The sequence below is a fragment of the Scomber japonicus genome, chromosome 3, assembly GCF_027409825.1.
Source record: "Scomber japonicus isolate fScoJap1 chromosome 3, fScoJap1.pri, whole genome shotgun sequence".
NCBI classification, from domain to species: domain Eukaryota; kingdom Metazoa; phylum Chordata; class Actinopteri; order Scombriformes; family Scombridae; genus Scomber; species Scomber japonicus.
Window position 1 is genome coordinate 19,602,071 of NC_070580.1, and position 14,021 is coordinate 19,616,091.

Sequence of the window (14,021 nt, forward strand, 5' to 3'; positions counted from 1 at the left end):
AGCATGCAGTTCAAGGACCAGAACCAAGACAATATGAGGCCTTTAGGTAAGGCAGTCTGACAAAATACTATACTGGTCTTTACCAGAGGTTGGCTTGGAGACTACCATACTGAGCAGCACATTGAGAGAGAAGGGGATACGATATGTGTTCTCCACTGTGAGGCTTAGTTTTCTACTGAGGTTTCTATACTTGTAATTGCAACAGACATATATTTATTTTGTCAAATTAGGGGAAAGAGCTTTGCCATTAGAACCTAAAGTATGACATTTTATTTGTTGGCATTTGTTTGATTTGGGCCACTGTGAGTACAGGCAAGTTAGATTTTTGTCTAAGTGACATATTGACTCAAACAGTGCTCAGTACCCACAACTTCCAATTTAATTTCATGATGTACTAATTACTGTGGCAGGAAAAATAGTTCTGTAAATATATTAATATATAACAGGCAACATATGCAGATGTGTAAAGTACAATATGTGTTCTATTTCAGTCTTACAGCTGCTACATGAGCTTAACTTTCTACCATTGGATCCAAAGTCCTTAGTCCATGCACAAATGAAATGAAAGAAACAGGTATCGGTCTGTGATATTTTTGGAAGTCATTTGTGAATATTATTTTCTACTACTATTAAATATCATAAGAATAATTTGTACCATAACATGTAAAGTCTAATGTCCAATATATGTGCTTAAATATTGTATTGACATGCTGTGTTGGCTGCTGGTTTATGTTTCAGGCACAGGATCAGTTGGTCTGTTGGTTAGGCCACCACTGTGCAAAGGTCCAAAGGGGATGAGTCCAAATGACTGTTCTCCTGTTGTGTCTCAACAGAAAGTGTTGTCCTGCTCAGCTGTGGTGGAAGGATAGTAACAAAAGAAGACATTTGGCACTAAAAAGACTGTAATATATTAATAGTGTAATATTATCTTCAAAAAAACTTTAAAATTGATTTTTTGGACAGAAGGCCTCCATTACTCACATTGTAAGTGCATTATGTAGAGATCTCTCAGTGGTTAGTATGAAAAAGAGGAATGATAACAGCAAAACAAACGTGTTAATGTTCATTTGGGATCATGATTATTGTTTTGGAAAGACTTGAACAATTGTGAGTCATTCCTTTCGAGATGTTATCAGTGACTTCAGATAAAGCAAACAAACAAACAAACAAAAAAAGAATATCCCATCATATATGTCAGACATATCGGTATCAGAGTAGGAGGCAAAACGCATACCACTTGTTCAATCTCTCTTGTGGTGCAAGCAATCAAATTCCCTGAAGGTCCAATTCCACAAAAGAAAATAGTCAGTTACTGAACACACTCAACACCTCTGCATTCATTTATTAAAAAAGATTCAACATTTTGATTGCAGGGACCTTTCACAAATTTTTTTCCTTCTTTGAGCTTATCAGTATTTCCTGAACCATTGTACAAGAGAGTGACGTTAAATGTGTCAGTTGTCTTTCCGATAAGAAATGTTTGTTATGATCAGACTGATGTCTACATGCAAATGGTGCAACTGGTTTTGTTATGGAATGCATGTCTCCATCAAAACAACCAATAGCACGCTTGGACATATAGAAAAGTCTTATGTTTTGTTTCACAGTGTTCAGCACTCTGTGACATTCAAGCGTTAGCCTACATGGTGGGCTTATCGTAAAAGAGTATCATGTCAGATGTCTTTTGGATAATGTTTGCAGTTCATTGCACCTCACACAGAAGCACATAGAGAGTTTGAAGGGTGTTTGTGTAAAAATGAATCATCACGTAAATCAGGAAGATTTGAATTAATCCTCTACAAAATTAATATATTTCCTCTATGTACTGAATTCTCTTCTCAATGATGTATCACTTCTGATTCCAGAAGTGTTCCTTCCATCTTTAGAAAGTTGATAGGCATGTAAAAGGGTTGATGGGTGAGCAAGTCCTTATTAAGTATGAGTCACATGGTCACATTCTTCCACTTTTATTTAGGCTTTCTATAAAAGTGTGATTACATACTGTACCTAACATACTGGGCCTTGCTTCCCGCTATAGTAACCGTTGCTGTGGCGACTGAGTGTGTCCTTTGAGTGGATGAGGGTCCTGTGGTGAGAAACAGTGATGTGCTGCTCTGGTTCAAGGTTACTTTGTTTTCCCTTAGAGAAACCTGCTACACAGCTGAACACTGAACATAGTTTACTGAGCCTTGTGGAGATGCTGTGCCCTGCTACATTCAACATGTGGTATATATTTCAGTAGGCTAGTTGATGACATCTTCTAAGCAAAAAATAAAGTCCATTTTCAGCCATCCCAACACTGCCAGTATTTAATATTGTCTAATTGAAAGCAACACCTATGCCTTTATATATACAACACTACAAAAGTGTAAATGTTTCAGTGCAATAGTCAAATTTAAAGATTTATGTTTGGGCACTTTCACCTTCAATTAACAGTAGCTGGTATAGAGAGAAAGAGAGAGAAAGTTCCTCACTGGTATCAAACCAGCAACACTGTCTCTATGAAGCATGCGCAGTAACCACTTGACTATCAATCACCTTCAAATACTGCATTTGTGACAGCCTGGAAACATGAACTTGAACAGAGAACTTGTTCTGAACTGAGAGCATGTCCATGTGGTGTCGTACAGATTAATGTACGTGTACATTAATCCTTTTTCTAGTGTTCTCTCAGTAATGGCCACCCATTCACAACTTGGCACACTGATTTTTCTTGCTACAGTTCTTTGTATTGGCTGCTGTTGCTTTCAGATATCAACCTATTTTAAGGTGACTCAGAGTTTGAAAAAATGTGATGGGACCTGCACACTATTGTAAGAAAAAAATAAAATAAAATTAGGTGGGGCACTTGTCTGGGTAATCAACCATCTAATCTTCATCTTCTACCAGTTACTGATGGTGTAATCTGCCTCGTGGAGCCTTCTGCCATAACAGACCTCCATGCTGTTGTAAGTACTCTTAATATTACACAGATTTGTCATAATGGGTAGAATATAATATAAACATTCTGTTTCATTACAGGAGGATGATGAAGACATCTTATCAGCTGCCACAGAGAGGGGAGATGCAGACAGGCCTGTTGAGTTTTTTTTCATTAAATAACTTTGGTTTCAGTTTGTGTTGTTCCACAATACAACTTGCAACTTCTTTCTCTAACAGAGCAATGCTGGAAGAAGGTCCATCAACCTCTACAGCACAGCTTACCTCAGTAAGATGTTGTTCAGCATTGACCCACAACTTAAAATGACATGGCACTGTGAAATTCAACATCATTTATGTTCCTATAGCTCCCTGTGAAACAAATCTACAAGGTATATTTACAATCACAAATCAACAAATCACAACTAGAGATGGAACATATAAGGTTGCAGATCACCAAGACAAAATGGAAATACAACTGCTGGACCATCAGTTAAGTGGACATACTTGATGCTGCTCATTTTTGTCTGACCAGCTTCCATCTTGAGTAAGAAGGCCCTTTTGACAGGAGACATTTGTCACAGGGGTAATAGGCACAATACAAATAATAATAGCTGAATTCTATTTAGCTGTCAGTTGACCAAGTATTGACCCTTTTCACAGCAGACATTTTTATCATGTCAGGAAAAAACCCAAATGTGATCAATAAAATCTATCATGACTACATTCCTTTTATCTGGTCCAGTTTCAGGCTTTGTGAAATCATATTACATGGTGACAGAAGCATGTCTGTAATGTGCAAAGCTCATTTATCAGTTTCATAAAATCAATTATTTATTTCTCACTTTCTTAGTTTTATTACCTTTATATGGGTCACAAAGGGAATTCTGGGATACAATACTTCCAAGATTACTTCATGTAAAGTCAACTTCATTCCAAACATGTAAAGAAGGCAGAATGAGAACCAGTCCCAAATACATTTGTTAAAACATTGTGTTGCATTTATTGATGACATGTAATTTCCATTTAGTTTGCATTACTGAAAAAATACATGTGGCCAATACAGAGGTTTTGATCTATAAGAAAATATATGCCTCATATTCAAGGATGGTTGAATCGAGGGCAACTGAACTTGTTGCCTTCAATTCAACCCTGCTTGAATATCCATGACCTGGATGACTGAGAATCCTCACAGACATATGTTTCATACCCATTCAACCTTCTGCTGAAGGACTGAGCTGTTTCACAAAACACAAAACAAACATATATCAACTTCTCTTCATTTTAAGTATCTTTATTAAAGGGTAATCAATTTTCATCTGCGTTCAAAAAATGACAATGACATCAAGTCAGCCTCAAACTAGACAGACGGCTGTGAAGGACTGAAACAAAGCATCATGGGTAGATCACACAGGATGGTTATTTACTGTAAGTGGTGGTGGTGTTTATTTACTGTTAATTATCAGTTTAAAATGATTACACATAAATTTCATCTCAGTAATTGCACCTGATCCTTGAGTACAGTGTATTATGGGCATGTATTCATGATGTTATTGGTCCACTCCTCCTGACAGTGAGTGTTTACATGTGCACAAGTATGCTGGTTTTGATGGGTTTGTTTGTTTGCTTTTTGAGTATTCAGGTTATGTTTGCACATGTAAACATTATATCCTGGTTTCAGAGACCTGGATAAGGCCGTATCCCAGTTTTGAGAAACCTGTATACTGTAAATATCTTTTATTCTTCAGATTTCAGAACATTCTCTGTTGGTACAAAATTGACACAAAGATACAACTGCACACAGATGCTCAGAAACCTGATTACTGTTGTCATCATTTATACATTTAAACATCATATCCCAAATAAGATCAAAACCAGAATAAGACTCAAAACTAGGATACTTATGTGCATGTAAAAGTACTCAGTATATGCTACCATAAAATAAAAATACTGAGATACAGTAACTGCAACATACAACTGAACAGCAACAAAAGGGTCATTCCATTTCCCAGAACTCATCAGTGAACGATGCACTCCTCTGAACCTAAAGGTCTTCATTTTCAGCTGTTAGTGAGGTTAAAACAGGCGGTACAGATGAAACTGTATTTGTAAGTTTGTCATAGAGCATTAGCTCAAAGCTAGTTGTATAATTTAAAGTTTCAATTTTACTGACACCAGAAGCTATTTGGACAAACTATGCTGAAAGCAGTCAGAGCATGTATCTGAGAAAAGCATTACTGCATCCTTACTTCATCTGGTTTTATATTTGCTAAAACTCTCGCTTGGTGCAGTTATGTAGAGTTGATTCAATGTAATAATGAACCTATCACGAGCGCACAAAAACAGCACTAGATAAACAAGCTCTACGCGTTGGAAAGTGTACATATATAACCACAGGGAGAATTTATCATTAAGGCATACAAGTGTCAAAAATAGCTGCAGGTATCATGTATTTTGAACCTGTCAGTAACTGTCAGTGCTGCTAAGTCATCGGCATTTGATTAGATTGTTGGTTTTCAAGGTTTACAAACTTTTATTTTATTATCGGTTGCAAACAAACAAACAATGGTGTAAAATCCTGCTGTGTGAAAAACACTGCTGGAAAGACCAGACAGTGGAATTTGGCTTCATTCTTAAGGACACAGATTAAAAGATGAACTTTTTGTAGTTTTTAGCACAATCTCTCCTGACAGACTTTTGTCGAGTGGCTCAGTCATCCTCAACGTTGGGCATCAAAAAGTTATTTATGAACAATTTACTAACCATCATTTTAATAGCTCACAATCAGTCAATATACTAAAACTGATGCAAAAACAAACCACAGTCTTTGCTGGACATATGCATTGCCGTTGGCTATGAGAGAAGTTCCACCTTAGCTACGCTAAGCCAGGCAACACAAGCAGGGACATTAATGCATCACTATGCACTTCAGATTTTCAATTCATGAATAGGTCAGACCTTTCCTATTTTCATAAAAATTTAATGTGACACTATCAATTAAGTTGTCTATGCAGGCTACAGCAACTACTCACTTTAAACTACCGATCTTCTGACTTAAACATGTCTCAGAAACTAAAAAACCCCACAAACTTAAGAAAACAATGTTTCAAATAAAAGAAAACACAGATAATTACATAATATGTAAAAAACAAAAACAGGGAGTAATTTCATTATTATTGCTTGAATAAGCTTAGATTTAGTGACACTCTGTCCTCTCAATCTATAATCTTTGGCCACAGGCTGTGTGCCCACCGGACATTTCTTTAAAAGCCACCAGTGCCAAACAGAGGCCTCTGGACTGTGGAAAGTGCTGGGCTGGGCTGCTCCCATTGCAATGCAACTACAGAATTAAAACACACTTCTGAGCACAATGCACTTTTACTGAAAGCACTGTATCAGCATGGCCTTCTATCACCTTAAACTCAAGCTGCTGAACCCATAGTTAACTCTCGGCACTGTCAAGAACTTTATTTCCACTGAACCCAGCTTCCCGGTGGACACACAGCCATGACTAACTCCACTTCCCACCAATTCATTTAATGGAAAGGCCAGCTCGCTCGTTTGCACGTCTCCGGGGGCATCCCACAGATTCAAAAGCTCTCCTTACTCTCCCTGAAGGGACAGACACCTGATGCCCTGGCACTCGGCCGGCCAATGAGAGTAAGAATCATAGGGCACCTCATGGTACGTCAAAGTATCACAGTGTGTAGGGACGTGAGGCAAAAGCCTGTTCACAGTGTGGAACAGAAGGGGTTTTGGATCTTTGGCTGACCTCTGCCAGCCCCTTGCGTTGTTCCACAGGGGGAGAAGACAAGGCGAAAGGCAAAGACCATGCCAGTAAGCAGAGTAGAGAGAGGGTGGAGTAGTTCGTCTGACGGTGCATCTTCATATTTCTAATGTCTGTCAAATTTAGTATTGTCCCACCACTCTGCTCTTCACACCACACACAACCCCAGTAACTGCCACCCCTCATGCCCTCTGAGGAGCCTATTCCTTGCAGCAGCAGCCCCTGTTTATCTGCAGAGTCGGAAGCCTGAGGTGCCGTCTGGGCCAGTGGGCTGGCGGATCACATGATTGTTTGGACGTGCTGGTTCTGATGGTTGCTGTGCACTCACACGAACTGGCCTGATGATACGAAGATAAATGAGAATGAATAATAAAAAATGTTGATTTCTTCACATCTGATCTATCCAACTGTGTATGTTCTTTTCAATTATAACAAGTGTGGAGATTTATTTTGTTGTTTTTGCTTTAAGAACATCTTACCTGTCCTGGCATGGATTGTCCTGAGGCGTATCATCTGAAGAAGCACTACCCAAAATCCTTTTTCGGGCTTCTGCATACTCTGCCTCCCGCTGCGCCAAAGACTTCATCTGCTGAGAGGGACGGGATGAGGATGCAGGGTTTCCTGCGGTACCGTTATTCGTAGGACGCTTTAAAATTCTGATTTGTGGTGGTGGTGCTGCAGGAAGAGAGTCGTCCTGGATTACGATAGCCGTTCGCACAGGTGACCCACCTGAACTCAAGCTGGATTTCCTGCACAGAGAACATGTGTGAGGAATAAAACTAGTCGAAAAATACTTACATTACGTTATATTCTTACTATCTATGATACACTTCCAATACATTTCTTGTTTACTTACTTTGCCTCCTGATTTATTTTCAGCTTAGCCTCAAATCTTCTCTCTATTTCCTGCAGAGAAATACATCTTAATGAGTAGAGTAAAACACAATTTTATAACAGTCCAACAAGTCTCTGTACATATGTCTCACTGACTTGTATTGCACACATTCTCAAGGTCTGGATCTCTAAATTGCTCATTTGTTGCTAGCATCTAAGACAAGATACATTTGACAGATATGAAAGAATTCAATCATACCAAATCAATAATCTCTTGCTACTGTAAGAGAGATGTTACATTCTAATCTCTGGTCAATGTTCAGAAACCATTACACATAGTCTGGCAGGTAAACATGCTGATTGTAGTGCTATCACATGAAACGTGCTTATACATTTGGTAGTTAAAATGTAGCTACACTGAACAATAGGCCTATAGACTTGCTTCACTCAGTAGAGCGCAGTCTTACAAAAAACAGATTACATGTGCCTTTTACTGCACAATGAATGCACTATTAGTTCAGTTTTTTGTGTTCAGTGTTACACTAATATAAATGTCACTGCATATGTAATGTACTTTTACAAAAGTTAAAATCCCATACTGTTTTTAAACCAAATCAAAAACATTGGTGTTAACTGTACACATATCTCAGTATGATATTTTTTATAGTCAGGATAAGAGGATACCAACAACAATCCATAATTAAGAAGTAACCCAGACACAATATGTACTCAGACTAAGACTGATGAGACACTTTCTCCAATACTACATAAAGGCACAACACAGTGCCTCTGTAACATCAAACTGGATCAATAATACGCAGTAGCCATGAACATACTTCACTGTTGTAGTATTACTACTTCAATGCAGCCTGTCGTTTCCGCAATGGGCGGGTCTACACATTGGGGATATTATAGGGAACTCCCGACTTTGTTAGAATAATACTTGTGATGATGTTACATGGCTTTCCCCTCACATGTAAGACGCTCATTTTCGTTCAACAAGTACAATAACATGACGGCAGGCTCAATCCCACGTCGTGTGGGGACAGCGGGGCCTGAAGAGTCTCTGGCCGCACTTCAACAACAGAAACATGGATTCAAGCACTAGACACATCCGACTACGGATCTTTGCTGGGTGATTAGATGGCCGTCAAACTCATATCCTGTTAGCTACAGCCTCGATAAACAGCATGTGATGTTGGTGTTTCTCACCCCGCTGTCCGCCGCCTCTTCCCAGCTCTCTGCAACCTCTTCATCCTCCATGTTGGACAGAACCGCTAGCTGCTTTCCTCTTCGACTCCCCCGGCTAACTGTGTCCTGTCCCCGCACACAGAGGCATGGGGCGGTGGGCAGCGTTCACGCAGGCCTGTCGGGAGATAAATTCCGCGACTCTTTTCTTTTCAGGCGAATAAAGAGTGAACAGATTAGCAAAACTTTCCTTGGCCGCGTGTTAGCCTGCTAGCTTAAAACGCCACTGAAGGCAACCTGCCTGTTACTTTAAATCTGACGTCACCACGTTCACCTCGGCCTCTGTTGACGTCACCACGCCGCCCAGAAAGAAAATGAGTGTAACCCTAACCCGTGCACAGACCGTACACTTCAGATTAACACTTGTAGCCAATTCAATACCACATGTGCCAAACTGAGAGCACGTTCACTGCTTTACACTCAGTATGTATTATTATAACACACCTCTAGCAAAACTGTCATTGCCTCTACATTGCTACACTACTTCCACACTGACACTTTTTGAAAATCAGTTCACTTACAAATCAGAGCTTTAGCACTATGCTGCGATGTGAATGAAGTATTATGGCCAGACCCCACAAAGAAGACGAGATTTAGTATTTAGTATTGTGTATTTAGTGTATGTGTGTTTAAATGTACGTCAAACTGCTGCCCTGCACACGGAAAAAGCAAAACCCACAAGTGTTCTTCATTTATACTACTGTCAGTGTGTAGTTGTTTGTGTGCTTATTCAAATGATGGTTTGCGAAAACAAATTTTAAGAAAAGTTTGAATAGTTTGCTTTTGCAAGAGATGTATTATGTTTTGCTGGTTTGGTGTAAGTTTTTGTGGTTGATGTGTAGAGTTTTGCAAAATAGCCTAGTTTCAACGATAGCGCCTAAGCAATAAGAAAAAAACCCTGTAATTTACTAACTTTCCCCCCTGTTTTTTCTTATTCATACGGGAGTGTAATTGTATTCACCAATTTAAAAAACTGAGGTTTTATCTCATAATTATTCAATAGTATTTCATAATTATGAAGTCTTTCCTTGTAATTATGAGATAATTTCTCATAATCATGAGATACCAAGCCATAGCCATTAGATATTTTCCTATAATTATGAGATCTTTTCTCGCAATCATGATATTTTTTTCTCATCATTTTAAAATATTTTCTTGCAACTATGTTATGAGCTAAAGCCTCTGATTTTTCTTTTCATTGGTAAATGCAATGCGCCTCAGTATATTTCCATGGTTTTTTGAAAATATAGCCTATTATTATTTTTGTTTTTGTTCTGTTTTTTGTATTGTTTTGTTTTTGGTGCCATGTCTTCATTGATGTTTGCTGTCCTATTTTATTTGTTCAACTGTTTATTTTTTGTGATGGTTTTCATATATTTGAGTATTATTTGTGTGTATTGTGTATGGTGGACAGTATTCAAGTACAATTTTGAGGTGTTGGTACCTTAATTGAGTATTTTTGATTTCATGCTACTTTATACTTACACTCCACTAGAGGGAAATATTGTACTTTTTTCTCTTACATTGCTACTTCAGAGCTATGGTTAATAGTTACCGTCATATCAAGATTTTACATCGTTGACAATATAACACCTTATTTAAGATTACAACCTTTTTGGCTTTTGACATCTTACAAAAAGCAGTGTGCAGTCAGGGGTCATATCTTAGATATCTCTCAGTTGTTAACAGCGCCAACATATAGTGATTTTTTCCTTTAAACTTCTCACATAATTTCAATAAATGTTAAAATGATCCAAAAATCAAAGATTAGAGAAAAAGTCCAAAAACTGATTAATGTATCCGAACTGAGTTTTTTCTTCTTTCTTGTCTCACTAATTAATCAGTATCTACAACAGGAACATACTGCTTACACATTGATGCTTCAGTATTAATAATCTAATGTCATTTATAGTAAAATATCAGTTTCAGTGATGAAATTAGTATTTTTTGTTTAATACTTTTACATACATTTTAATACATTTTGCTGCTAATGCATTTGTACTTTTACTTAAGTAGGGCGTTTCATTGTTGTAACTTAAGTAAAACATTTGATACTTTTTCTGCCACTGAGTATTTCAATCTTTGGCCAATACATTTGGAGAAAAAAAGAAAATAAAGACAATTTTTTGAGTGACAAAGCTTTGCACATATAACAGAGCTCAATGTTTTTGTGTGTCTGTTATTCTTTAAAAAGTGTTTTATATAATCTTTCTTTCCACTTACAACACTGTAGGTGAAGCATGTGTCCACACATGGCCTACCTAAAGAACACAAATACACTTTGATGATTTAACCAAACGCAGCCAATACACTGGTCTTTTTAATATCACAAGATACTCAAGATATTATGTCCATGTTTAGTGGATGAAATTAAGCTAATGCTGAGGAAACAAAGCCAAGTCCAATCTATTTTATTTATCACAAAATCAAAATCATTTATACAATAAACTCTTTCCTGTGACGGTCAGATCCATTAAGGACAAATTGGATGTGAAGATGATGAGTAGCTTCCATGTGTTAACAAGAGCTGGAAAAATGTCGACCACCAGACTTACAAGATGCAAAACACAGGTATACCATTTACACATAAGAGAAGAGACAAGACGTGAAGAGTGGATGCTATAGTTAACTGCATATAACACATGATTCAAGAACATTAATGAACAAGCAAAGACCAAATACTATGTTTCTCTTCCTTAATTTAAAGGAAACATATTATGTACATTTACAGGTCTGCATTTTTGTTTTTGGGGACTAAGTGGTCCAAATTATTTAAAAAATCTCTCCTATTCCACCATCTCATGTCCAAGCAGTGATTTTCATTCATATATTGAAAAATGCAAGGGCATCCCTTTCAAACTGGATCATAATATCTTCGGTTAGAGGCAGTGATATCTACAACACACTATCACATGTCAAAGACTGTGATAAAAACACACTGTGTGAGCAAATTAAATCTGCTCGAAAAACCTTTTTAAGCACTGTGGACTGTGGAAAACAGATCATTCATTAAAATTAAAGCAATTATATCAATTAAGCATATTTTAAAAAATATTTTAGTATTGCAAACATTTTTATTTTATATTTCTTACAATTATTATCAAATTATTTTTTTCTGATTCAACACTGTCACAAATCAAGTTCTCACATGATATCTGAGGAACACGGTTAAGTCATAGAAATGACTTGAACATGTGGCTCTGTCACATTGTTCTGTGATATTTTCTCTGATGGGTGTCATTGAACTGTTGTCAACCATTTCCTGCCACTCTTTCTGTAAATTTTCACAGACTTCATTGTGTACTTCTGGTAGAAATATGGAAGAATGAATGATCTGTTTTCCACAGTCCAAATGTTCCTTCCTCAGACCAAATGAACTTTCTGCCAGGTTAAAAAGTAGTTTAGTATATATAGTAGTTTGTGGTTTTTGAATGTCCAACAATCTCTGAATCTTGATTTTCACCAATGTGAACATCTTTCTTTCTTCATGTATTGTATTTATAGTCTGTAAATGTCCAGGACTATCAAATCAAGCTCCTTCTGTCAGTGTAACTGACTTGAGTAATCTGAATTCAGACATGAAAAGTCTTAAAAGCGGAACAGTGTGGGTGTGAGTTGTTGAAGACATGAGACAATGAATCACAATCCAGGAAATGCATCAATATCTTCATGCACCTTTGAAAATAATGCAAATAAGTATTTTGATAATTAATTTACAGCAGCCTGTCTTCCTGTCTTTTTTCTCATTTAAATGTGTATTGAATTCTTAATAGCAGAGTATATGAGTACAGGGTTGGTCATACATTTTGGAAACTTGGCATAAACATATGACATGTCACAGAGGAGAAAGAAAACTTGAAAAGCAAAGTAAGAAATATAAGGGAGAAATCCAGTCTACAGAAGGACAAAGAAGCTATGTTGTATTTAGTCTCTGATTTCTTAGGCTGAGTTTTCATTAGTCCTTGTGTAGGTCCAAAAAAGATCCCAAGAGGTCATCCCATCCTCCTTGTTAGCCCATTCATTCTATGTAATCTCACAGGGGTATGATAATATCTATGCATGAGCTTATATTGTATGAACTTCCCTCTTGCTTCCCTGACATACTTTCCACAGTCTGCTAGTACACCCAACCATTTCTCCTGTGTAAAGGTTATTCTCAGGTCTCTCTGCCATAACAATTTCACATTAGAGGACTCACCACTTACTGAATAGTTCGCTAGTCTATAAAATTGTGAGGCCGTGCAGCGTTCCTGTGGTGCATTCAGATATTTCAAAATATAATTTTCTGAGCAATTACCAATTCAAGATTTTACACAATCCCTGATTTCTAAGTATTTCCAAAAATGTTGTTTGCCTTCGAGTTTAAATTGACTCGATAATTCCTCATAAGACATGAATTGTCCATTTTTGTACAGGTCTCCTATAGTACATACACCACTTGAACGCCACTGCCTCCAGTACACTGACGTTTTACCAATATGTATGGCATAATGAAGCATATATCTGTACATATTGCGACAATTTATACATTTTGTGTATCTTGGCCCACACTTCCTTAGAGTGCACAAGAATTGGATTTGTTGTTTTACTTTGTTGAGACACTTGCTCCTTTGGACTAAATGGTAAACAAAACTCATTCTCAATCTCCATCCAATCTAGCTTGTTGTCTGTTGTTTTCCAATGTTTGGCTAGTTTAGCCATTTCAAAAGATATCCCATATAATCTTGGATCTGGTAATCCTAATCCCCCTTTCTCCTTGGGGGCACAGACTTTACTTAGTTTTATCCTTGCTCTTTTCCCAGCCCATAAAAACTATATCATCATACTTCTTAAAAATGGCAGGCAGTATCGTGATTGGCAGCATCATTACTAAATAGTTAAATTGAGGAGCTATTATCATTTTAATAATATTGACTTTTCCCCACAGAGTAAGTTTTATCCTTTGCCACACAATTTATTTTCATTTTCTGCAACACCGGGTTAAAGTTTAAAGAGGGCATCTCTCCCAGGCCTTGACTGAGTTTAATTCCAAGATACTTCATGCCTTGAGGTACCCACTTAAATTTAAGTTTTTCCACCATGTAATGTTGGCATGTGGCAGTTATAGGCATAGCCTCGGATTTATTCCAATTAATTATGTAACCTGACAGTTTGGAGTAGGACTGAATAGTATCCATCAAATGTGGTAAAGATGCCTCAGGGTCTGTCACTACAGTTAAAATATCATCAGCAT

The 14,021-nt window shown here is 37.4% G+C and overlaps 1 protein-coding gene across 1 annotated transcript; it reads right to left on the reverse strand.

The window, feature by feature from the left end:
* Positions 1 to 5,765: 5,765 nt before the first annotated feature.
* On the reverse strand, positions 5,766 to 8,992 carry LOC128356201 (SUZ domain-containing protein 1-like). The gene is made up of 4 exons (XM_053316679.1): positions 8,753 to 8,992; positions 7,563 to 7,612; positions 7,186 to 7,455; positions 5,766 to 7,044 (listed from the first exon to the last, which is right to left on the reverse strand). The coding sequence occupies exons 1-4, from the start codon at positions 8,801 to 8,803 to the stop codon at positions 6,933 to 6,935; spliced, it is 483 nt and encodes a 160-aa protein (XP_053172654.1). The 5' UTR covers positions 8,804 to 8,992; the 3' UTR covers positions 5,766 to 6,932.
* Positions 8,993 to 14,021: the final 5,029 nt, after the last annotated feature.